General features: G+C 41.3%; 1 protein-coding gene across 1 annotated transcript in view; it reads right to left on the minus strand.

Annotated features, from left to right (window-relative positions):
* LOC109936291 (serine/threonine-protein kinase BRSK2-like) overlaps window positions 1-24,697 on the minus strand; it is an 839,320-nt gene that overhangs the window by 137,330 nt on the left and 677,293 nt on the right. The window contains 1 exon segment of the mRNA XM_048607321.1: window positions 9,195-9,228. Within this exon segment, the coding sequence (XP_048463278.1) occupies window positions 9,195-9,228 (34 nt within the window).

The raw sequence follows: 24,697 nt of genomic DNA on the forward strand, positions 1-24,697 counted from the left end.
GGCCTGCTGTGTTCATCCAGCCCTGCACATCATATAGCATACTTGGATACTTGGGGCATTCTTCTGCACTCTTCAGCTCAATTTTTTGCCTTGTAAGTTACGGTGTGTTGTAGTGTTGTAGATGTATCCTCATCTTCCATTTCCAGAAGAGATTGTATAAGATGCCACAAAGGGTATTGTGCAAAACAAAAGCCTGTGGTGTAAGGGTAATAGAACAGCATGTATAGAAGATTGGCTGGCCAGCAGAAAATCTGGAGTACACACAAACGAATCTTTGTCTGACTGGCAGGATATGATGAGAGGAGTCCACAGGGTCTATGCTGCTCTTGTAGCGACTGTATTTATATGGAGAGTCCAGTCAATCACAAAGGCCAAACGAGTGTTATTTGTTATTATGAGAGGAGTTCAACATAAAAGTAAGGATGTTTTGCTTCAGTTATGTTGGGCATTGGCAAGATCGCATCTCAGATACAGAATGTATTTTGACCTCCTTAGTTAAGAAAGGATATAAATGTGTTGGAGGTGTTTTAAAGGAGGTTATTAGATTGATACCTGGAATGAGAAAGTTATCGGATGAGGTAGGTTGGACAAACAGGTTTGTTTTTACTGAAGTTTAGAAGGGTGAGGAGTGACATGATTGAAGTATATAAGATCCCGAACGGTCTTGAAAAGGTGGACATGGAAAGGATGTTTCCACTTGTGCATTAGAGGAACCAGGTTTGTGTCTGTGTGCGTGTGTCTGTGTGTGTGCATCTTTGCGTGTACGTGGTTTTACAATTAAGGGGAATAACCAGTACCAGAGAACCCAAACTGAATATCTAATCTTAAAAATTCAGAACAGCAAAATGCATTACAAACATGCCATACCAATATGGCACCAAGTTAATTTAAAAAATTCTAGCTGAACTAAGTACTGAACTGTTCCACGAATGTTCTCCAGCTCCAGATCTACTAATTCTCAATTTCACATTTCTGCCTTTACCTCTTAATTCCCTACTGATTTTCTTCTTCATTAGGCTTCACAGGAGGCTCATCTACAAACTTCCATAGTCCATTTGTGGAGATTTTTGCAATATAAAATATATTTAAGATTCCTACTCACAAGAAGTTTGCACTTCTGGAACATTTTCTAGACAACAAGATGCAGGGCTGGATGAACACAGCAGGCCAAGCAGCATCATAGGAGCAGAAAGGCTGATGTTTCGGGCCTAGACCCTTCATCACAACACATTTATACTCCTTTAGACAATTTATTAAGCTGCAACAATTACAAGGTTTTGAAATAATTTACTTCTGTAAACCCAGGGGGAAAATCCAGAGCAAGTTTTAAAAAGATCCCATTACAACATAAGACATTTGTACTGTTTTAAACCCAATTAAACTGGAACCAGAAATTATTTTCTTAAATGTTTTTAAAACTTTCATTAGCTTGTATATGATAATTTCAACGTATGGAACCTTTTTCTTTGATCTGCAAATTTCATGCTACCAACATTTTAAATCAAGATATCAATTCCTAACATTGCTGCTGAGGAAGGAAAGATATCAATTACTTGGGGAACAGCATGTGTGACCTTGGTAGACAAACAGGAGGCTGGAAGAACACAGAAAGTCAGGCAGCATCTGGAGGAGAGAAGTCAACACTTCAGGTATTACCCTTCTTCAGGACTGGATGTGGGGGTAGGGGGAGCTGCAGATAAAGACAGGGGGCGGAGGGGGGTAACGGAATGGTGGTGATAGGTGGACACCGCTAGTAGGTATGACCTGGTTGGGCGATGGGAAGGATGAATCCAGTTGGTAGCTGGAAGGGAAAGTCAGAGACTCTCCCTTTTGGACAGCCAGAGACTTTTTCCTAGGGTGAAGGTAGCTATTTCGAGGGGGCATAGTTTTAAAGTGAGTGGAGGTAGATATAGGGGAGACATCAGAGGTAGGTTCTTTACTCAGACAGTGGTAGGGGCGTGGTATTGCCGGAGAGGGTAGTGGAGTCGGCCTCATTAGGGGCATTTAAGCGGCTATTAGATAGGCATATGGATGATAGTATAAGGTAGGGGTGGAGGTTAGATAGACCTTAGGTTTAGGGTAAAAGTTCGGCACAACATCGTGGGTCGAAGGGCCTGTACTGTGCTGTACTGTTCTGTGTTCTATGTTGTAGAGTCAGCAGGTGGAATGGAAGAGAGGATGCAGGACTGGAAAGAGAGCTGGGAGATGGGTGGGAAGGTTATTTGAAATTGGAGAACTCAAGTCCTCTGGGCTGTCGGGTGTTGTTCCTCACATTTGCATTCTGAGTCGCTGCAACACTGGAGGAGGCTGAGGACAGATATGTCGGAGGGGGATTTGGGGGGTCGGGGGGAGTTGAAATGGGTGGCGACCGGAAGGTTAGGCTGGCCATTACGAGCCAGGTGAAGATGCTCGGCGAAACAGTCACCTAGTCTACCTTTCGTCTCACTGATGAAGAGAAGACCACATTCAGAGCACCAGATGCAGTAGACTAGATTGGAGGAGATGCAGGTGAGGCTCTGTAACCTTGTGTCGGTTTAACTGGGAGAGGGTTTAGGTACAGTGCAAATCATTGGGACTTGTGCCTTTAGGGGCACTGGGACTCAGTCAGCACCTCTTCTCTCTTAAGGTCTCAATGTGTTCACAATCAAGTGTGCAGTGGGTGCTCTGCTCCAGGATAATCTTCCAGTGCTCAACATCTGATTGACCAGAGCAAGAGCCCGAGTGCCTACGGCCATTAGGCTAAACTAGCGATCCCTCCATTCCCGCAAACAGAATTGGTGAGGAGCTGATCCTCCATAAGGAGCAGACAGCTATCAGGAAAGGAAGTGAAATTTGTGAGCTGGAGCCACGGATTTTGAACTGGAAACCTTTTGCTCAAGGTTGGGGCCATGAAAAGGTGACACTTGATGAGGTTGGACAGTGAGCCCAGGGGACTGTGAGAGGGCCATCTTTTGCCAAGGCTTGGGACGGGTGGCAAGGGTGACATTTTGGTGATACCAGATGGTGCCTTTTGCTTGTTGGGCTTTTTGGCACAGGCAACTAGAGGTAGCATGCTAGGATGCAGAAGAGACAATATTTGTGAAGGAACGTAACTCAAACAGCAGCAAATTGGTGGATAGGGGTTACTTGGAATTGGGAGGTAACTGACAGTCGCCACAACCTGGCTTCCACCAGGGAAGGGATGAAGTACAGCACAATAGTTGGCATGGCTGAACTATAGGGCTGGGGCTCAAGGGGCATATATCAGGAGGTGACAACGTAAATGAAAGAGTTGGGTGGGAACATGTGGAAGATCATAATTTATGAGGTTGACAGCGAGTGCAAGGAAGAACAGTATGTTATGGTCTGGAAAGAGGCCCTGATAGGAAGACCATGTGACTCACTCTGCAAAACACCATTGGCACTGCATAACATCCTTATCCAAACTGCTAATGTATAATGGAAATGAAAAATGGCTGCAATCACAACTGGACTAGGCAGAATAGCTGTGTTTTTTCTCTCCTGTCTGAACGTATGGGCTCTCCTTATAAATGATGTGAGGATATTCAAGGGCAGTTGCATGATTCAACCCCTTACACAGTACAAGTTGGTGACATCTGGAATTGTAAAACGCTGTGGCCGAAACATATGCAGTGTCCAAAAGTGTGGGGTACTAAACCTGGTCACAAGCAATCTTAACCACAAAGGTGGTTATTACAAATTGATCACAGTGATCTCTGCAAAGCAGAAGTAATCTTAAAAGTGTCACCTGTGGGCCACAATTCACATAGACAATACTCTGCATGTGGCCAATTTCCTCTTGCTTTGAACTGTAAGTATTTACCAACATCCTCTCATATGCATGCTGCCTTTCTGGGTGATAATGGGAAGGGAAAGGTGAAAGGGAACATTGTTTCAGTAATCCTACCACACTTACAATCTCCTATTGTAATTGTATGAGGTTGCTTGTGCTACATATCTCAGAATAAGGCTCACTATATCAAAGTACCATGTAGAGCCATTCCATTTCCCTCTTTATTGAGTTGTGCAAGTCCCACTACACAGAGGACGACAATAAACTGTTATTTGTGTGCGGTGTGAATATTGACTGCTCATGCCACAAAGAACCTGTTCTTTTGCTGACATTGCCCGCACAGGATCACTGGAACAGTGACAAATGGACCAAGTCACAGCAGGGATCATTGTCAATGCAGGCTGCACAGCAACAAAGGCAGAGAGAAACAGAGGTGGAATAGATGCAGGATTAAGCCCAGTACTAGCAGTAACTTCCAGCAGCTGCTGATCAGCCTCCAGATGAAGATATCATAGCCGAAGGTCTTCCAGGATGAAGAGGTAGTGCAGGAGGTCCAAGAGGACCAGAGACTCCTTTTTTTAATATCCAGAAGTGTCATCACACACAGCCAAATGGCTTTTCTCTTCACCACTAAATCACCTGTGGGACTTTTCACTTACTCATGTTATATCCACATGACAATATTTATTTTTAAATCTAGATGTGTTTCTATACACATCGTTTTCTTTTCCAACACCAAATCACCCTTTTTTTTTAAACCTATTAACTGCCCCCAGTAAGTGACCAGTGTTTCCAATTGAATAATTTACATGCAAAGCCCAGCAAAAGCTATGCAAACCAAACGAGGGGGAGCAGTAGGGCGAGGTAGGGCGAGGTAGGGTGAGGGTGGGGGGTCTAAATCAAAATGGAGTTGGAAGGACACACTCAGTCTACTGTCCTCAATGCCATTACTTTCAGATGAAAGATGCATTGCAGACTGATAATGCCCTGGGACACCATGACAGAACTACATCATATGCTGGAGTGGGACTTGCAAGCTGAAGGGTTGGGTAGCCGACCTAGCTCAGTGGCTGTCAAGGTCCTTAATAAATTTTTGTACATCTCCTCTCTTGTTGAGAAGGAAACCTGCTTATCATGAGAACTTTTTTGATCCTGTTTCAGAAATTCCACCCCTTCTCTACCCCATCACAATCAGTGTCACATTTAATGCTGGGATCATTTAAGTCTCATTATTACGATTCTAATATTCTCAAACTGCTCAGAAATTCATAACTAATGTGCATCTCCATCTCCTCCTTACTATTTGGTGACCATTGAAATACCATCACAGTTCATTTAATGTCACTTAATTCCAACCAAATAGTTTATGCCTTTGAAACCTCGAGGCATTCTGTTTTCCTAGCACCATATGTAATGTTTTCTTTGGCCAAGCATGACTTCAGTTAGATTGGAAATAGTATTTACTATAAGATGTGTGTAATAAAATACATAGGATGTATGGGCTTAGAATATCGTCATTGGACACATCTAGAAGTTAAATAAAAATGAACCAAACATTGCATCCATTTTGCCAATGTCATGTTATTTTCAAATACCCTGCCCTTCCCATTAGATTATGTCTGAGATTAGCTTTATATTGACATAAACTTATGAGCTCAACGGATTGGCAATTCATACCAGTGTATTACTTCACTGAGCTTTGAAATTTAAGTTTCAGCTCATATCGCAATCAATCATTCATGCGTATCAGGCACGGCATGTTTCAGAACCTGTTTCAATATTTAATGTACTATTATTCTAAAATTCATCAAAAAGAAACGAGGTACTGAGCAGCTTTCAGTCAGGATAATTTGTTTTAAACAGTTCAAGAAATCACAATTAAAAGACCATAAAAATCATCTGTTTCCTAACGCTGGCAAATTGTCTCCCAATGTTGAGAACTCTCCAACATTGCTGAACAAATACAATAGGAGGTTACTCATGTCTGAGAAATAGCGGTATGGCCAGTTTTGTGAATAGAAAGCCTTTTGAACAGAGGGTTTGATGGACAAAGAAGAAAAGTTGCCAAGCCTTGGATATCTTGCTGCTAGGTGTGAAACTCTTTTAAATATCAAAAATATTGTATTTTCCAGCGACAGAAATTCTTTATCATGATGCGTGCATCTAGTCAGAAATACAAAGGGAACTCCAGGCTCCAAGTTTTTGTTTAATTCATGGGACATGGCTGACTGGGTGAGCATTTGTTGTCCAACTCCAACTGCTCGAGAAGGTGGTGGTGAGACATATTCTTCAAAAGCTGCAGTCCAAAGGGCCTAGGTATAGTTACAATGCTGTTCGGGAGTTGCAGGCTCAGCAAAAAAATGAAGGAAAGGCAATACAGCTCCGAACCAGGATGACATGTGGCTTGGAGGGTATCTTGCAGGTAGTGGTATTCCCATGCATCCGCTGCTTTTGTCCTTTTAGGTGGTAGAAGTCATACGTTTGCAAGGTGCTATCAAAAGGAGTCATGGTGAGTTGCTGCTGCGTACCTTGTCGATGGTACACACAGCTGTCCCTGGGCATTGATGGTTAGGTGAGTGGAGGTCGAAGGTGGGGTGCCAATCAGGCAGGTTGCTTTGTCTTGGATGGCTCTGAGCTTCTTGAGTGCTGTTGTAGCTGTATCTATATGGGCAAATGGAAAGTATTTCATCATGCTCCTAAAGTATGCTTTGTGGATTATGGCAAGGAACTGGGGAGACTGAGGCGAGTTACTCACCACAGAACTCCTGGACTGATCTGTTATCATTGCCGCAGCATTTATTTGCCTGGTCCATTTGAGTTTTTGGTCAATGGCAACTCCCAGGATGTTGATAGTTGGGGATTCAGCGATGATAACGTCACTAAACATCCACAGGAGATAGTTAGATTCTCACTTGGTGGAGATGTTCGTTGCCTGGCATTTGTACAGTGCAAATATTCTTTGCACCTGGATATTATCCAGGCCTTGCTGTATATGGATGAGAAGTTTCATGCGGTGCTGAACGTTGTGATATCATTACCAAAACCTAACCACAGCCATTTTGAGGGTGGTGGGGGGCGTAGCAAAAGTGGGCTGTGATTTAAACACCCGTGAACACAGAAGCAACTGCACATGGAGCTAACTTTACTAGATCTGATTTTCATTAATGGGATATCCAAAACATGTGCACTTTTGATGCAGTAGGAGAAGATCTAAACTTGCTGCGGTTCTCTGGAAAGTAGGGTACCCTCCTGGAGAGTTATGTACCCTCATAGACATGGTCCTGGGACATTTTTAGGACAGATAAGATGCTCCATGGGGTTGTCAAAAGTAGACATTAATAAAAAGGAGATAAAGTCATTTGACTTATCAAAAGTAGCTGTCAAAGGATACTGCCACAGCATTTAAAATCTCCTACCTTCACTCATTAAAAACAAACTGTGGCTTTGGGAAAAAAAAAACAAGTGCTGACTATTTTATCCTGTCTCTTGATATGATCGCTATCCTTACAGGATTAGTGCTGCATGACTAGCTTAATTATCTAATATCATCACAACGGAGTACCTGTCAGTTTACAGCTTGACTGACAGCTTTGAGTTGTAAAGATAATATCTTTGTATTTTCCTGGGTTTTTAATAATGGTCTGAAATGAGAAAAGAAAACGGTTGTAAAAGCCAATGATTGTTGAATGATTGTATATTTTTAAAAACAAGTTACCTGATATTCATTTAAGGTGCTGTTTACAGAGCTGTTGTTTCAAGCCGTGTAGGAGATAGAGCCAAGGGGTGTGTGGAGATATGACCAGCAACAAGTGGCTGATTGATAACTGGTCACCACTTCACAGACCAATGACATCTAAGGGCACTCCTGATTCTTGAATTAATCCCTGACAGACCACATTTATCAGAGCTGGTCCATAGAAAAACAGTTTGATAATCCTTCAACTCCTCTCTGTTAGCAAATATATTGCATGTTAAGTAAAATATGAATCAAAACTGCATTTCTCACAGACATTAATCATGTATATGCACGATTAATGTCTGTGAGAAACCTGTATCCCAACAGAATATGTTTCAAGAGGTTGAAGAACAATAATATTCCCAATCCAGCAGTACAGCTATGGCAGAAAATATGAAATTAATATAAAATTTAATTCATGGGACGGCTGTTTAATAATTTGTGACTTTATCCACTCAGATAGCAGTAAATTGAACACATTAGTGGGAGCTACTGTCCCTGTATTGCATTTCTATAACCCTATAGATGACGTCCTATGTTACAGATCTGTACATTAAACATCTAGAAAATGAAAAACATATGCACACACAAGTTCTATAGTTTAGCTTTACAGACTGTCAAATGCTCATCAAACTGTAATATGAACACTTGTTTCTCTCTTCACAGTTGCTGTCTGACCTCTGAGTGTTTCCATTCTCTAGAATTCCTGATATCTATAGTATTTTGCTTCAGAATGTAATATTTGTTGTTAATATTTGCCACTATTCTGCACCACTGGTACTGCCTCACTATCGTCATCACCATCTTTCTGAAGAAGTTTTTCTTTATATGTCTTCTGCTACTTGGCAGTCCACAAGTGCGTTTTGCAACAAGAGCTCTGGTTGCAATAGTAAAGCTAGTGCAAGTGCATAACTGTAGAGAAAACGATGATCTGACTTTCAATCTGCAGGTACGGAACCTGCTCTACCACAGAAACTGCACTGCTGGCAGCTGAATTCAGTTCAGCCTAAATAAAAGGCAACGTGTGCCATTTCAAAGATGTTTGTTGAAGTTCCATCTAACACGGATTTCTCAGTAGGTATGGATCTCCATTCTTAACCAGGTACAAGGATGAGATTTTATTTGTATTGCTGCTCAGTGACTAGGATAACAATGAAGGTGGTCATAGTTACAGTATCATGAGAGGAGAAAGTGTCTTTTCTATTGTCTGGAATGTGGATGATTTTCAAGTGAATCAAAGGCAGGAAGAAAAGCTATAGGGCCTGTTGTGGAAGGCAGTGAAGAACAAAGAGTAGTAGTCTCAGGAGAAGCAGTGAGAAGTACTACCCCAGAAGGTGAGAAAGGGATAAATTAGTTGGATCTGACTTCATACCATTGTCCAAAACATATTTCCAGCATAGAACCAAATCCTGAATGAATTGTGTGCAGTGTCTGAAACAAACTTACTATTGTAATAAATTTCCATTTTTTAACCTGGTTTGTTTCCTCGGTTTTCAGTATTTTTAAACATTACATATTTTTATGCTTCATTACAGAAGGTATTTACATGGTAACATATGAAGACATTTGTTTTCCAATATTTGCCTGAACAAGCTATTACTGTCTTTATGATGGTTTGCATTCAAATTAAGAAACAGCCATTAAGTTCTTCCTTGGTATGCTTACCCTGATGACTTCAGGACAGGCGTAATGAGGTGAGCTAAAAGAAAAGAAAGCAACACAGTTAGTCCATCATACTGAAGAACGACAGGCTGAGAAATACTTTACATGAGGTGCTGGGTATTTGCAAACAAGTCATATATGCTGCAAAAATGTATTTGAAGATAGTTTAAAAATTAATGCACTTGAAATTGGATGACAGGAGAAAGGGAGAAAAAAATATTCAGCACATCCTAAAAGTACAAATGTTGAAATTACACAGGTTTACAAAGTACGGTTGAATCAATGTAAAACACACAGAATTAATGTATGAACTCTTCCAAACTTGCGTTCGTGTTTTGAGCTGGCTATAGGACAATTTCCTCTCAGCTTCTTTGCCCATCCTTGTCAAGTTTGATTTATTTACCTTAAGAATGATGAGGTTTTTTTGCTTCAGCAATTTAGGCAGGTGATGGCCTAGTGGTATTATTGCTAGGCTATTAATCCAGAGACCCAGGTAAACTTCTGAGGACCTAAGTTCAAATCCCACCACGGCAGAAGGTAGAATTTGAATTCAATAAAATATCTGGAATTCAGAGTCTAATGATGACAATGAAGCAATTGCAGATTGTCAGAAAACCCCATCTGGTTAACGAAGGTGCTTTAGGAAAGGTAATTCTGTCCTGACCTGGTCTGACCTACATGTGACTCAGATCCACAGCAATGTGGTTGACTCTTAACTGCCCTCTGGACAATTAGGGATGGGCAATAAATGCAGCCTAGTCAGTGATGCCCTCATCCTGCGAATGAATCTTAAAAAGTTCTGCTGTCAGCTGCTAGAAAATCTTGCAAGAATGACTTTCTGAATTGTTGACCATCTGTCTTTGGGGCTTTGACAAGAAACTGGCTGTGTCTGTTAAATTCTACCAAGTTACCCCACATTTTATACAGCAATAGAGCACCATTTGATTAAATTATATTTGACTGTATTTTTAAACACACTTCAATTTTGGAAGATCCTCACTACCTTTTTCAAAGGAAATAGTGCTGATCAGATCATAGTTTTTCTCTCCAAACCTTAATAAGTCATCATGAGACTGCAGTGGAGTTGGAAATATCTAAAAGGAAGGTTATAAATAGAAGCCAGCGAGATTCCACATTATCAGTGCATTTGATAACAGAATTGTCCAGAAGGAATGGCACTCAAACTGCTCACTAATGAATTGACTTGCCTGCCCTGTTTTACAATAGTGGTGAAGGAGATAAGGTGCTCCTCAGTACAAAAGAAATAAGCAATGTATTTTTTAGAATAGAAATTTAGATTTAATTGGGGTCCAGGCAGATGGTCAGTTAACTCCTAATTGCAAATTACCTTCCCAATGTACACTTAAGAGCATATCATTGACATTATGATTCCAATGATTTTCAACAATCGTGAGTGGTCTTAACCGTACAGCATTACTTTAAATCAGTAATCAGTTAGCCACTCATTAAACCCCACGCATGGACAGCACTATGCACAGCTTTTGTTCTTTTTTCTAAAAATCGTATTGGCTTTAGGAAGAGAATACACTGTTCAAACATCAGTGATCCTGTGCTGTTTGTCTTCTATAAATTTTCATCAAGGATCTGAAAATGCAATGCATTCATTTTTACATTAATTGTCAGTGAATGGTCAGATATTAAACAGGTACTACTATTGTTCCTGATCAAGTATGAAATTCTAACACCGCTAACAAACAATTAGAGATTGGCTTTTGGGAAACTACAGGGCCTGCAACACTTTCTAACAGGTCAAGAAAATCTACAAGACTCCAAGTCTCATGTGGATGGATGCAGATTAATATTTTGTTTTAATTATTTCCCAGACATATGCCCCCAATTTCCAGAGGATCAACAATGCAAAGTGGTGAAGAATACAACAAGGATGTCATAATATTTGGGAATTTTCTTGTCCCTGTTGTCTATCATTCTGAACAATCTGAATACAGTACACATGTCCACTTAGCAATGGATATGCTCCTCACCAAGAAGCACAGACTTTGTATCTGAATGCACAAAGCATTCAGAATAAAATTAATGAGTTAACAGCACAAATAGGCATAAATGGGTACGATTTCGTCGCAAGTACTGAGACATAGTTGCAGGGAGACCAGGCTTGGGAATCTAATTTGCAAGGATATTTAATGTTTTGGAAGGAAAGGCAGGAAGGAAAAGGAGGTGTTGGTAAAGAAAACACGGAAACATGGAAAGTAGATGCAGGAGTAGGCCATCCAGCCCTTCGAGCCTGCACCTCTATTCAATACGATCATGGCTGATCATGCAATCTCAGTATCCCATTCCCACCCTCCCCATACCCCTTCATCCTTTTAGCCGCAAAGGCCATGTCAGCTTCCTCTTGAATATATCTAATGAACTGGCCCCAACTGCTACATGTGGGAGAGAATTCCACAGATTCACAACTCTCTAAATGAAGAAATTCGTCTTCATCTCAGTCCTGAATGGCTTACCACTTATCCTTAGAATGTGACCCCTTGCTCTGGACTTGCCCACCATTGAGAACATTCTTCCTGCATCTAGCCTGTCCAGTCCCATCAGGATTTTATATGTTACTATGAGATCCCCCCTCATCCATCTAAATTCTAGCGAATACAAGCCCAGTTGATCTAGTCTTTCTTTATATGTCAATCCTACCATCCTAAGAATCAGTCTGGTGAACCTTCACTGGACTCCATCATTAGCAAGAACAACCTTCCTCAGACTAGGAGATCAAAACTGCACACAGTACTCAAAGTGTGGCCTCATCAAAGCTCTGCATAACTGCAGCAAGACATCCTTACTCTGATACTCAAATCCTCTTGCTATGAAAGACAGCATGTCATTAGCTTTCCTCACTGCCTGCTGTACCTGCATGCCAACCTTCAGCGACTGTTCCACCATGACACCCCGGTCTCGTTGCACCTCACCTTTTCCTAAACTGCCACCATTCAGATAATGATCTGTGTTCCTGTTTTTGTGACCAAAGTGGATAACCTCACATTTATCCACATTATATTGCATTTGTCAAGTATTTTCCCACTCAGCCAGACTGTCCAAGTCACCCTGCAGCCTCTTAGCATCCTCCTCACAGCACACACTGCCACCCAGCTTAGTGTCATCTGCAAATTTGGAGATATTGCATTCAGTTCCTTCATCCAAATTGTTAATGTATAATGTGAACAGCTGAGGTCCCAGCACTGAACCTTGCAGCACCCCACACGTCACCACTTGCCACTCTAAAAAGGACCCGTTTATTCCAACTGTCTGCTTCCTGTCTGCCAACCAGTGCTCTATCCTTGTCAATACATTACCTCCGATACCATGGACTTGAATTTTTCTTACTAATCTCCTTTGTGGAACCTTGTCAAAAGTCTTTTGAAAGTCAAGATACACAAGATCTACTGTTTCACCATTGTCTACTCTACTGGTCACATCCTTAAAAAGTTCCAGAAAATTTGTCAAGCATGATTTCCCTTTAGCGAATCCATGCTGACTAGGACCGATTCTGTCCCCGCTTTCTAAATGCTCAGTTATTACACCCTTAATGATTGGCTCCAGCATTTTCTCCACCACTGATGTCAGGCTAACTGGCCTATAATTCCCAATTTTCTTTTTCCCTGCCTTTTTAAAAGGCTTACATTAGTGCCCTCCAATCCATCGGAACTCTGCCAGAGTCTACAGAATGCTGGAAAATGATAACCAATGCATCTGCTATTTCTACGGCCACTTCCTTTAGTACTCTGGGATGCAGAGCATCAGGCCCTGGGGACTTATCATGTTTTATTCCCATCAATTTCTCCATTACCATTTCTTTACTAATAAGGATTTCCTTCAGTTTTTCCTTCTTGCTTGACCCTCTATCCCTGAGCATTTCCTGAAGATTATTTGTGTCCTCCTTAGTGAAGGCAGATGCAAAGTATTTGTTCAACTGGTCTGTAATCTCTTTTTTGACCATTACGAATTCACCTGGAAGAGAACAGTGCTCCAACAAGAAATGATATCAACATTGGAGATCAAGATGTAGAATCAATCTGGGTAGAAATAAGAAATAGCTAGGGAAAGAAGTCCCTGGTCTGAGTAATCTAGAGGTCCCCAAACAATCGTCCAGCAGCAGGGCATAGTATAAACCAGGAAATACTGGGGTCTTGTAGGAAAGGTATAACAATAATCATGAATGATTTTAATATGCATATAGATTGGATTAATTCACAAACGTAGCCTTGAGGAGGGTTCGTTGAATGTATTAGAGATTGTTTCTTGGAGCAATAAGTTGTGGAACCATCCAGAGAGCAGGCTATTGTGCATTTGGTATTGTGTAATGAGGTAAGATTAATTAATGATCTCACAGAAAAGGGTCACCAAGGGAAGAATCATCATAGCATGCTAGAATTTCAAATTCAGTTGGAGGGTGAGACACTGGAGTCTCACACTAGTGTTCTGGAGTTAAGCAAAGATAATAACATCGGCATAAGGATATATCTTACCCTAGTGAACTTGGAAGGAAGACTAAGATGTATGCCAGTTGATGAGCAGTGGCAGATTATATCCCAGAAAGGCAAGGGGAAACAACAAAAAATCAGTGGATTGGAAAAATGTCAATATAATACCCATATTCAAAAAGGAAGGAGGCAGAAAGCAGGAAACTATAAGCCAGTTAAGTTTGTTGTTGGGAAATTGTTCAAAATCATTATGAAGGAACTAATAACAGGACAAAGTCAAAACACAATCCATCAGAGTCAGCAAAATTTTATATAAAGTAAACTGTGTTTGACTAATTCACTATATTTCTTCAAAGATGTAACAAGCAAGGTGGAAAATGGGGATCCTATGCGTGTAGTATATCTGGATTTCCAAAAGGCATTTGTTAAGGTGCATTAATTTTTTATGTGGCACAAGTTAAGATCACATGGGGTTAGGGATAATGTATTAGTTTGGACAGAGGATTGCTAACCAATTGAAAGCAGAAAGTTAGGAGAAATGGGTCTTTGTCTGGTTGGCAAGATCTAACTAGTGGGGTGTCATAGTCAGGCCGCAACTATTTACAATGTATGATAAAGGACTGGATGTGGGGATTGAAAGTACTATAGCCATATATGCAAATGACACTAAAACAGGGAAGAAAATAAATTCCATATGAAGAAATAAGCAATTTAAAAATGGATACAGATAAGTTAGGTGAATGGGTCAAAATCTGGCAGATGACTTTTAACGTGAATAAGTGTGAGGTTATCCATTTTGATCACAGGAATAGAAAGGCAGCCTATTCTCTAAATGGAAAAAAAATGTCAGAGTGCTTTAGTGCAGAGGGATCTGGGCATCCTCATGCATGAATCACAGAAAACCAGTATGTGGGTAGAGCAGATAATAAGGAATTCAAATGGAATTATAGCATATTTTTGACTATATTGGTCAAAAGCTCATACACAATGTCATTCATAGAGACTGACTTGGGCAAATACGAAACAATTTCACTGTTAAAAGAGGGGGTCTTTTCCATGATTAGAACTCAGGAATATATTTGGAACAGATAAATGTGAACTCAGTCTGAATATAAATACTGCTATGTCTGACCAGGGACTGTAAAATGGAGATAGTGGTCATCAGAAATTGAAATATTTCATTGTTCAAGACTAATATTCCACATATTGATGGGACCAGAAATTTACGTGCACAAAAAAGAATTCCTATATAAGCTAATAAAAAGTTGTCCCACCGAATGACCCAACAAAAACTGTCAAAATTGCACAACGTACAGCATACAAGCTTGACACAGTTTATCTTACAGTCATACAACTCGGAAACAAACCCTTCAGTTCAACCAGTCCATGCCAAACATAAGCCCAAACTAAACTAGTCCCCCCTGCCTGCGCTTGGCCCAAATCCCTCTAAACCTTTCCTATACATGTACTTATCCAAATGTCTTTTAAATGTACTAATTGTTCTCGCCTTCACCATTTCCTCTGGAAGTTCATTCCACATATGAGCTATTCTCTGTGTAAAAAAGCTCCCCCTCATGTCCTTTTTAAATCTTTCTCCTCTCATCTTAAAAATATGCCTGCTAGTCTTAAAATCGCCCACCCTGGGGAAAAGACACCTGCCATTCACATAATTTATACACCTCATGATTTTATAAACCACTATAAGGTCACCCCTCAGCCTCCTGTGCTGCAGTGTAAACAACTACAGCCTCTCCTGCCCCCTCCTTGTTACTCAAAGCCTCCATTCCCAGCAACATCCTGGTAAATTGTTTCTGATGCAGCGTCTTGGCAAATAATATTTTGGAACCTGATTGCATAAAGCGTCAAAATAACCTTTATAGAACCATTCGGCTACGTTTTATCTTTCTCAAGGGGAAGTAATTTACTTCCATGCAACTGCTATCTCTAATTTTCTTGTCAGCAATATTATAAATTCCAGCAGGAAAGATTGCAGAATAAGCCCCAATCTAACCATTTCTGGATGAAGTTCCAGGTTCAAACAAGAGCTGGGACACTAACCACCTTATGGTCTGTTGTATGTTTTAATTGATAAGCCATCACAGTGCAATTCCCTGAAAAGAACTGCAGCTAACAGGCATTCTCCAGTTGCACAGCTTTCTACTTCCTCTGGCACCTAAAAATTGATTATTTGAATATTCATTATTAATGAGTAATGAGAATATTCATTTTTACATCCAAAAATCATTTACTGTGATTAATAGGTCTATTCAAACAGAAATTAATGCAGTTACCTCTACTCAGAAGTTTAGCTAGTAGCAAAAGGATGTTCAAGTAAGTGAAATATTTGTAAATTTATCATATTTTTAACTGTTCATTTAATTATTAACCCTCTGAAGAACTGTTTGAATATTATATCTCAAAATTACTCTGCCACAAGAATCCAATTTTTCACTTATTCACTGGGACAAATCATCATGCCTTTATATTTGGACTAAATATTTTCAAACTCCCATTAGTCCCAAATGAATCTCAGGTGTGTTATCACAAAAGTAACATTTCTTAACATCCTCGATGTTTATAATGCTAGGTGAGCTGATGCTTCAGCTTCCATTGTTTATCTTCATTTTTTGTTACACACAACATTTTATATCCACACACTACAACAAACATTTTAATTTGGTTCAAGGCCTGCTACAAAGCTGAACTTTGGAGTTTTACCATTTGAGTAAGTTGGCTTTCCACAGCTTAAATTCAAGACGTGTCGGTTATAATAACAATTTACATTTATGAAGCACTGTACCATATCAAAACATTTTAAAGTAATTGAAACTTGATGCGAAATATGAAAGAAGTGAAATGAAATCTAAAGGAGGTGGATAACAGTTCAAAGTCCCACCTGCTCTAGAGTTATATAATACCATCTCTGAACAGGTTGATTATAAAAATACGTTAAAGGCATCATAAAATTTTTTTTTTAAAAATGGGAAGTTTTAAAAATGGTGAGAGATATAGGAAGTGAGGGGAATTTGAGGAGGATTTGTGCGATAGGTAGCAAGAAGGTTCTGATGATAAAGCAGAAGGTGAAAACTGGGACTGTAGAAGCTTGGACATGTCAGAAGTAGTAAAACCAAGGAGGTATTTTCAGAATAAAAACCGAAAGAACTGCGGATGCTGTTAATCAGAAAACAGAAGTTGCTGGCAAAGATCAGCAGGTCTGGCAGCATCTGTGAAGAAAAATCAGAGTTAACGTTTTGGGTCCAGTGACCCTTCCTCAGAACTAATGGTAGCGAGGAAAATGTTGGTATATATGCAGAAGATAGCGTGGGCAGAGGGTGTAAGGAGTAAACGATAGGCGGGGATAGAGCCGAAAGAGACAGAAGAATAGTTGGACAGGCAAAAGAGTTGGTGACGATCTGGCTAGGAGGATGAATACCTGTTAATGGAAACTCTTAGTGGCTAACAATAGGTAGCGTGTAATGGCAAACTATATGATAACAAGAGATAACAAGGTGTAGAGCTGGATAACACAGCAGGCCAAGCAGCACCACAGGAGCAGGAAGGCTGACATTTCGGGCTCTACACCTTGTTATCTCAGATTTTCCAGCATCTGCAGTTCCTCCTATCTCTATATGATAACAAGGGCTGGTGTGTGGGGTTTGGGGCTAGGACATGGGAGAGTTCAAGCCCTAAAATTATCGAACTTGATATTGAGTTCAGCAGGTCCCCAAGCGAAAAATGCGGTGTTGTTCTTCCAGCTTGCACTGAGCTTTGTTGGCACACTGCTGCAAGCCAGAGACAGAGATGTTGGCCAGGGAACAGGGTGGTGTGTTAGAGTGTTAGGGAACAGGTAGCTCAGGGTCATTTTTGTGAGCAGAACGTAGATATTCTGTGAGGCGGTCACCCAGTCTGTGCTTCATTTCTTCTATGTAGAGGAGACCACATTGTGAGCAGCGAATGCAGTAGACTAGATTCTGGGAAGTGCAGGTGAAGTTTTGCTTCACCTGGAAGGTACGTTTGGGCTGTTGAATACTGAGGAGGGAGTACATAAATGGGCAGGTGTTACACCATCGGCGATTGCAGGGGAAGGTGCTGTAGGGCTGTGGGGAGTGTACTGGGGGTGAAGGAAGAGTGGACTAGGGTGTCCCAGACGGAAGCGTCCCTGTGGAAGGCGGACAGGGCCCTCAACCGGGTCCGACCCACACTTCCGCCCTCACCCCCTCTCTTCCCTCCCGCAACAGCGATAGGGTCCCCCTTATCCTTACCTACCATCCCACCAGCATCCATGTCCAGAAGATCATCAGGAGCCACTTCCGCCACCTCCAGACACATATTTCTCCCCCCTCTCTTGTCCGCCTTCCGCAGGGACCATTCCCCCTGGGACACCCTGGTCCACTCTCCCTGCACTCCCAACACCCGCACGCCCCACAGCCCTACGGCACCTTCCCCTGCAATTGCCAAAGGTGTAACACCTGCCCATTTACCTCCTCCCTCCTCAGCATCCAAGGTTCCACACATACCTTCCAGGCAAAGCAGTACACTTCTCTCAATCTAGTCTACTGTATTCACTGCTCACAATGTGGTCTCCTCTAAATTGGGGAAACAAAGCGTAGACGGGGTGACCGCTTCGCGGAACACCTACGGTCTGCTCGCAAAAATGACCCTGAGCTTCCAGCTGCCTGCCGATTTAACACACCACCCTGTTCCCTGGCCAACATCTGGGTGTCTCTGTCTCAGGCTTGTTACAGTGTTCCAGCGAAGCTCAGCGCAAGCTGGAAGAACCTCATCTTCTGCTTGGGGACCCTGCAGCCCTCCGAACTCAATGTCGAGATTAATAATTTTAGGACCTGAGCTCTCGTATGTCCTAGCTCCCAACTCCACACACCAGGCCCTGTTATCACATAGCCTGCCTTTACACACTCCCTATTGTTAGCCACTAACAGTCTCCATTAACAGGTATTCACCCTCCTAGCCAGATTGCAATTCACTCCTTTGCCTGTCCAATTGCTCTTCTCTCTCTTTGGGCTCTATCCCACCTATCATTAACTCCTTACATCCTCCGCCCACCCTATCTTCTGCCAACGTTTTCCCAGCTACCATCAGTTCTGAGGAAGGGTCACAGGACCTGAAACGTTAACTCTGATTTTTCTTCACAGATGCTGCCAGACCTGCTCAGCTTTTCCAGAAACTTCTGTTTTTGTTTCTGATTTACAGCATCTGCAGTTCTTTCGGTTTTTATTGTGTATGTCTATGGACATTGGGTCTACAAACTGAACCATGCTAAATATCGTGCCCTTGTGTAAATGGCCTTCTCATAGCATCTTGTCTCACATATTCATGATGGACAGTTAGGTGCAATGATGCAACAATGCAGACATCAATCCAATTATACTTCATCAGGAGTCCCTTCTTTGAGCAGAAAATTGGAGTAGCAAATGTCATTGACCTTAAACCTTACCTGTTTCTTTCTCCACAGATGCTGAGTGCTTAAATATTTTCAACTTCTTTTTCACATTCCCACAGCATTCATATGTGGAAGTCTGCAGTTTTCCTACACCTTCCTCAAGAATAATCCTGACCACCCAAAACCAAACCCTGAGACATGTGCCTTTCCTTTGTAGAGATAATAAGTAGGATTGATGAAGTAGTGCAGTAGATGTGATCTACCTGTATTTTAGCAATGCATTTCACAAGGTCCCATTTGGCAGGCTGGTAAATGATGTAAAAGGCTTTGAGGTCCAAGGAAGAGTGGTAAATTAACTTGAAAATTGACAGTGGCAGAAAACAAAGAGTAATTTTTGATGGTTGTTAATGTGACTGGAATACTGTAGTTTATGTTAAATAGAAATTTTTAGAGCAAGTAGAATATTCTGTAAATGAAACTCCATCTATTTACAAAATTCTTCTGGAACACCAAATCACACCATTTCCCCAGAGGGTTAATAACAGGAGCTTGCAATGATATGTGCATAGCATCTACAATTGGTTCGAAAAACTTGCTACATGATAGAAGTAAATTGCTTTATCACATTGTTGTCATTCCAAATTGAATGATTTCTGCCAGTTCCTTGAGAATGCTGCCAGTAACCTGACAAGTGCATGGCTAGGTGGTATCTTGAATTAAATTTTATAAGCCCCTTCCGCTGCTGCATTTTTTTTTTCTGGTGGTAACTTTCATAATCAAAGACAGAGCTGTTTGAGCAGGTGATCTTGGCTGCAGGTCTTCAGGAATAGAGTTACCACAAGAGTCTTTTTCAGGAATATACTCATCTCACTGCTCCGAGAGCCTCAGAAGATCTATCTAGCCTGTAAACTCTTTAGGAAGTGTTATATTTTTGAGGGCGCAACCTCACAAAATTCTGCTTCATGCTGTTTTCCATTCTGCACTGCCTCTGAAAACGGAAGAGAAGCAATGTGCCTGTGTTGAGACAGAAACTCTTAACTTAAATGAAAAAATGTTCACTGGTCTTTCAGTGCTTAAGCTCTGATTAATAAGGCCATCACTGTGCAAAACTTTTGCAGGCTACAAATTAGATTCACTTGCATCAAGATCAGCTGATGGTGGCATTGACAAACCCTCATTTGCTTTATCTTAACTTAGCTTTGGTGCTTTGGAAATTCAGTCAGGAGATTCCAGCCAGTTTATGATATTTTCCCTCAGCACATTTTCAAAGTCTAAACAATATTGTCACATTGGCTCTGAGGACTCATTGATCAATCATAAATACTGACACATGGGGGCTCTTGTAGTGCAGTGGTAGTGTCCCTGTCTCTGGCTAGAAGTGCTGAGTTCATACTTCACCCGCTCCAAGAGGTGCATCAGCACGTGAACAAGTAGATTAAACTATCTAGACACTGTCACAGACATTATTAGGTGGAAATTTGGAACAAGCAGTCCCAATTTTCACACATCACAGTTGTCGAATTATTTCAGCATCAGCATAAGTTCAAGGCTTTGATCTCAAAGTGACTTTTGAAAATCTGATTTTCTTTCATGGCCTGTCTTTTCTCTTTTTAGATAAGGCAGACTTTATAAAAATGTTCATTTCTCAGCATTTGCATTTGTCATTCCATTTTTGATGCCATTATTTTCTGTAAGAATTGTGTTCTGTTGTAGCCTTTCCCAACTCAGCTACCATTTTGGTCAGGCAAACCAGGGCAGCACTTACAAATTTAATGGTAGGGTCCTGGGGAGGGTTGCTGAACAAAGACAGCTAGGGGTGCAGGAGCATAGTTCCTTGAAGGTGGAGTCGCAGGTAGACAGGGTGGTGAAGGTGACGTTTGGTACATTTGCCGTTATTGGTCAGTATATGGAGTACAGGAGGGCGGATGTCATTTTGCGGCTGTACAGGACATTGGTTACGCTACTTTTGGAATAATGAATTCAATTCTGGTCTCCCTGCTATGGGAAGGATGTTGTGAAACTTGAAAGGGTTCGGAAAAGATTTACAAGGATGATGCCAGGGTTGGACGGTTTGAGCTATAGGGAGAGGCTGAACAGGCTGGGGCTATTTTCCCTGGACCTTAAACAGGTTTCCAAAATCATGCTAAAGCTCTGGTAATCGACCACTCTGTGGGGCGGCGCGGTGATTCAGCGGTTAGCACTGCTGCCTCACAGCGCCAAGGATCCACGTTCAATTCCACCCTTGGACAACCGTGTGGAGTTTGCACATTCTTCCTATGTCTGAGTGGGTTTCCTCTGGGTGCTACAGTTTCCTTCCACAGTCCAGGGTTGTGCAAATTAAGTGGATTGGCCACGCTAAATTGCCCACAGTGTCCTGGGATATGTAGGCTAGGCGGACCAGCCGTGGGAAATGTAGGGTTTCAGGGACGGGGTGGATCTGGGTGGGATGCTCTTAGGAGGGTCAGTGTGGGCATGATGGGCTGAATGACCTGCTACCACATTGTAAAGATTCTATGAGTTCACATCTAGCCTCGTCACACAGCTAAGATCTCAGGACTCCAATAGAGGGCAGCACCTCATTTCTGCACTAATAATTTTTTCTTCGCCACATCAAAATGAACTTTTTTTCCCACAAGTCAGCAGCTTCGGAGTTACTGTCCATTTGATCATGTCTGTTTCTTTGGGCACTTGGCTGTATTTTCATCTTCATGACTGCCCAGCTGTCGAGGTAGAAATAATTTCCCTTTCTTTTGAAAGGAACAAGAGCTGTGTTTGCACTTTGCAATTAATGATTTAGTGTTCAGGTTAAAGGAAAGTAAAAGTTTCAGACAGGTTCAATGAGATCAGAAGTATTGCTGAACTCTCCACACGTGATCATTCCTACATGTAGTTCTTCTGCATAAAATCTTTGATGGATATATTACAGATTTATACCACAATTCATTTTTAAGATTATTTTCAAAGCACTTAAGGGATAGAATCGCAATTTATCTACAACAGTGCAAACAGCAGTGAGAGATGTGTGAAATAAGTTGTAAGAAAGCTTTATGAATATTACAGTATCGTTACCTAACAACTTTGCTGCACAAGAAAAAAACTGGAAGACTGTATATCCTGTTTTTTGGAAATTGTGCTTATTTTATTAATATGAGAATCAAAAGAATTCTGCCATTGCAAATAATTTAATAATTATAGTCACACTGAAAAAACACATTTTGAGGCTTTTCATTCACCTCACCATTACACTTTACAAGAAGATAAAGCAACATTTGTCCTGTATGACAGGAAAGTGCTGATTAGTTGGCAAATGGACTCTGATCGGTTAGCGGCATTGTGATGGGAGATTGCATCAGTTGTAGATGACTGACAGTTAACTGCCAAGTTTGGTTTAAATTTTAACAAGGCGGGTTGACTCTGGCAAGGCATTGTCCTGAGAAGTGAACCAGCAAATGGCTGCCACCTTTTTTGTTGCACTGAAGCAGGTGCTGGGTGTGTTCATGTACTTTCTGTCTGCATACATCATGGCCTATTGTATTAATATGTAGCTTTCAGTCCATGCAAGTGTGCCATACTGCCTGTCTGACCTAAAATCTGAATTGGTTGTCAGCATAATTTTTTGTACGTTCAAGATTATATAGCATATGTTGTCCAATTGTGGAATCATACCTAAATTTTGACATTGTGTTCAGTTTTTAAAAAGTGTAGGTTGGTTGGGTATGGTCAGTATCTCACTTGTTTTGAACAGCTGAAGAATTATGCTATATGATGTGATCTGCCAGACTTGGGTCATATCTGGCATCATACTAGCAATGAAATTCATAGACCACATTACTCATTTGTAAGATGGGCAGAATATCTTTTTGGCTTGATGACAGCTCCCTAGAGGAGCATAAGGGCAGTAAGAGTACACTCAAGACAGAAATCAGGAGGGCATAAAGACGATATGAGATAGCTTTGGCAAATAGAGCTAAGGAGAATCCAAAGTGTTTCTACAAATACATTAAGGACAAAAGAGTAACTAGGGAGAGAATAGGGCCCCTTAAAGATCAACAAAGCCATCTATGTGTGGAACTGCAGGAGATTGGTGAAGTACTAAATGAGTATTTTGCACCAGTTTTTACTGTGGAGAAGGATATGGAAGCCAGAGAACTTGGATAAATAAATATTCATATCTTGAAAAATGGCCATATTACAGAGCAAGAGGTGCTGGAGGTCTTAAAATGCATAAAGTTAGATAAATCAACAGGACCTGATCAGATGTAACCCAGAACTTTGTGGGAAGCTAGGTAAGTGATTGCTGAATCCCTTGCTGAGATATTTGTATGATTGATAGCCACAGGTGAGGTGCCAGAAGACTGGAGAGTGGCTAACACAGTCATAGAGCTGTACTGCTTGGAAACAGACCCTTCGGTCCAATTTGTCCATGCCAACCATATTTGTTAAATTAATCCTGTCCCATTTGCCAGCATTTGTCCCATATCCCTCTATTCATGTACCCATCCAGATGCGTTTAAAATGTTGTAACTGTACCAGCCTCCAGCACTTCCTCTGGGAACTCATTCCATACATGCACCACCCTCTGTGTAAAAAGGTTGCCCCTTAAGTCCTTTTTAAATCTTTCCCCTCTCACCTTAAACCTATGCCATCTAGTTTTGGAATCCCCCACCCCAAGGAAAAGACCTTGTTTAATCACACTATCCATGCCCCTCATGATTTTATAAGCCGCAATAAGGTCAGCCCTCAGCCTCTGAAACTCCACAGAAAATAGCCCCAGTCTATTCAGCCTCTCTCTATAGCTCAAATCCTCTAACCCTGGCAACATCCTTTGTAAATCTTTTCTGAAACCTTTCAAGTTTCACCACATCCTTCCTATAAGCAGGGAGACCAGAATTGAGAACATTCCCTCTCTCAATTAATGTGGTGCCATTATTTAAGAAAATGGTAAGGAAAAGCAATGGAACCATAGACCAGTGAGCCTGCCATCAGTGGTGGGTAAGTTGTTGGAGGGGATTCTGAGGGACAAGATTTACACGTATTTGGAAAGGCAAGGACTGATTAGGGATACTCAACACAGCTTTGTGTGTGAGAAATCGTGTCTCATCAACTTGTTTGAGTTTTTTTTTCAAGAAGTGACAGAGAAGATTAATGAAGGCATAGTCTATATGGACCTCAGCAAAACATTCAACAAGGTTCCACATGGTAGACTGGTTAGCAAGGCTGATCCGACATTCCTGACATCCACTTTCCTGCCCTTTCCCAGTAACCCATGATTCCCCTACCGATCAAGAATCTATCTCAGCCCTAAATATACTCAAAGAGACTGCTCCCACACCTCTATCAACCTGCAGAGAAGAAATTCCTCATCATCTCAGCCTTAAACTGGTGCCCCCTTACTCTGATTCTATGCTTGCTGGTTGTAAACTCTCTCACGAGGGGAAATAACCTCTCAGCATTCACCCTGTTAAGCCCCTTAAGAATCCTATATTTCAATGAGATCACCTCAGTCCCAGCCTGTTTGGCCTTTGCTCATAAGACAATCCCTCCATACTGGGGGCCATCCTAGTGAACATTCCTTGAACTGCCTCCGATGAAATTATATGTTTCCTTAAATGAGACCAAACTTTTTACAGTATTCGAGACGTGGTCTCACT

Source organism: Rhincodon typus, chromosome 17 (assembly GCF_021869965.1).
Source record: "Rhincodon typus isolate 14 chromosome 17, sRhiTyp1.1, whole genome shotgun sequence".
Taxonomy (NCBI): Eukaryota; Metazoa; Chordata; class Chondrichthyes; order Orectolobiformes; family Rhincodontidae; genus Rhincodon; species Rhincodon typus.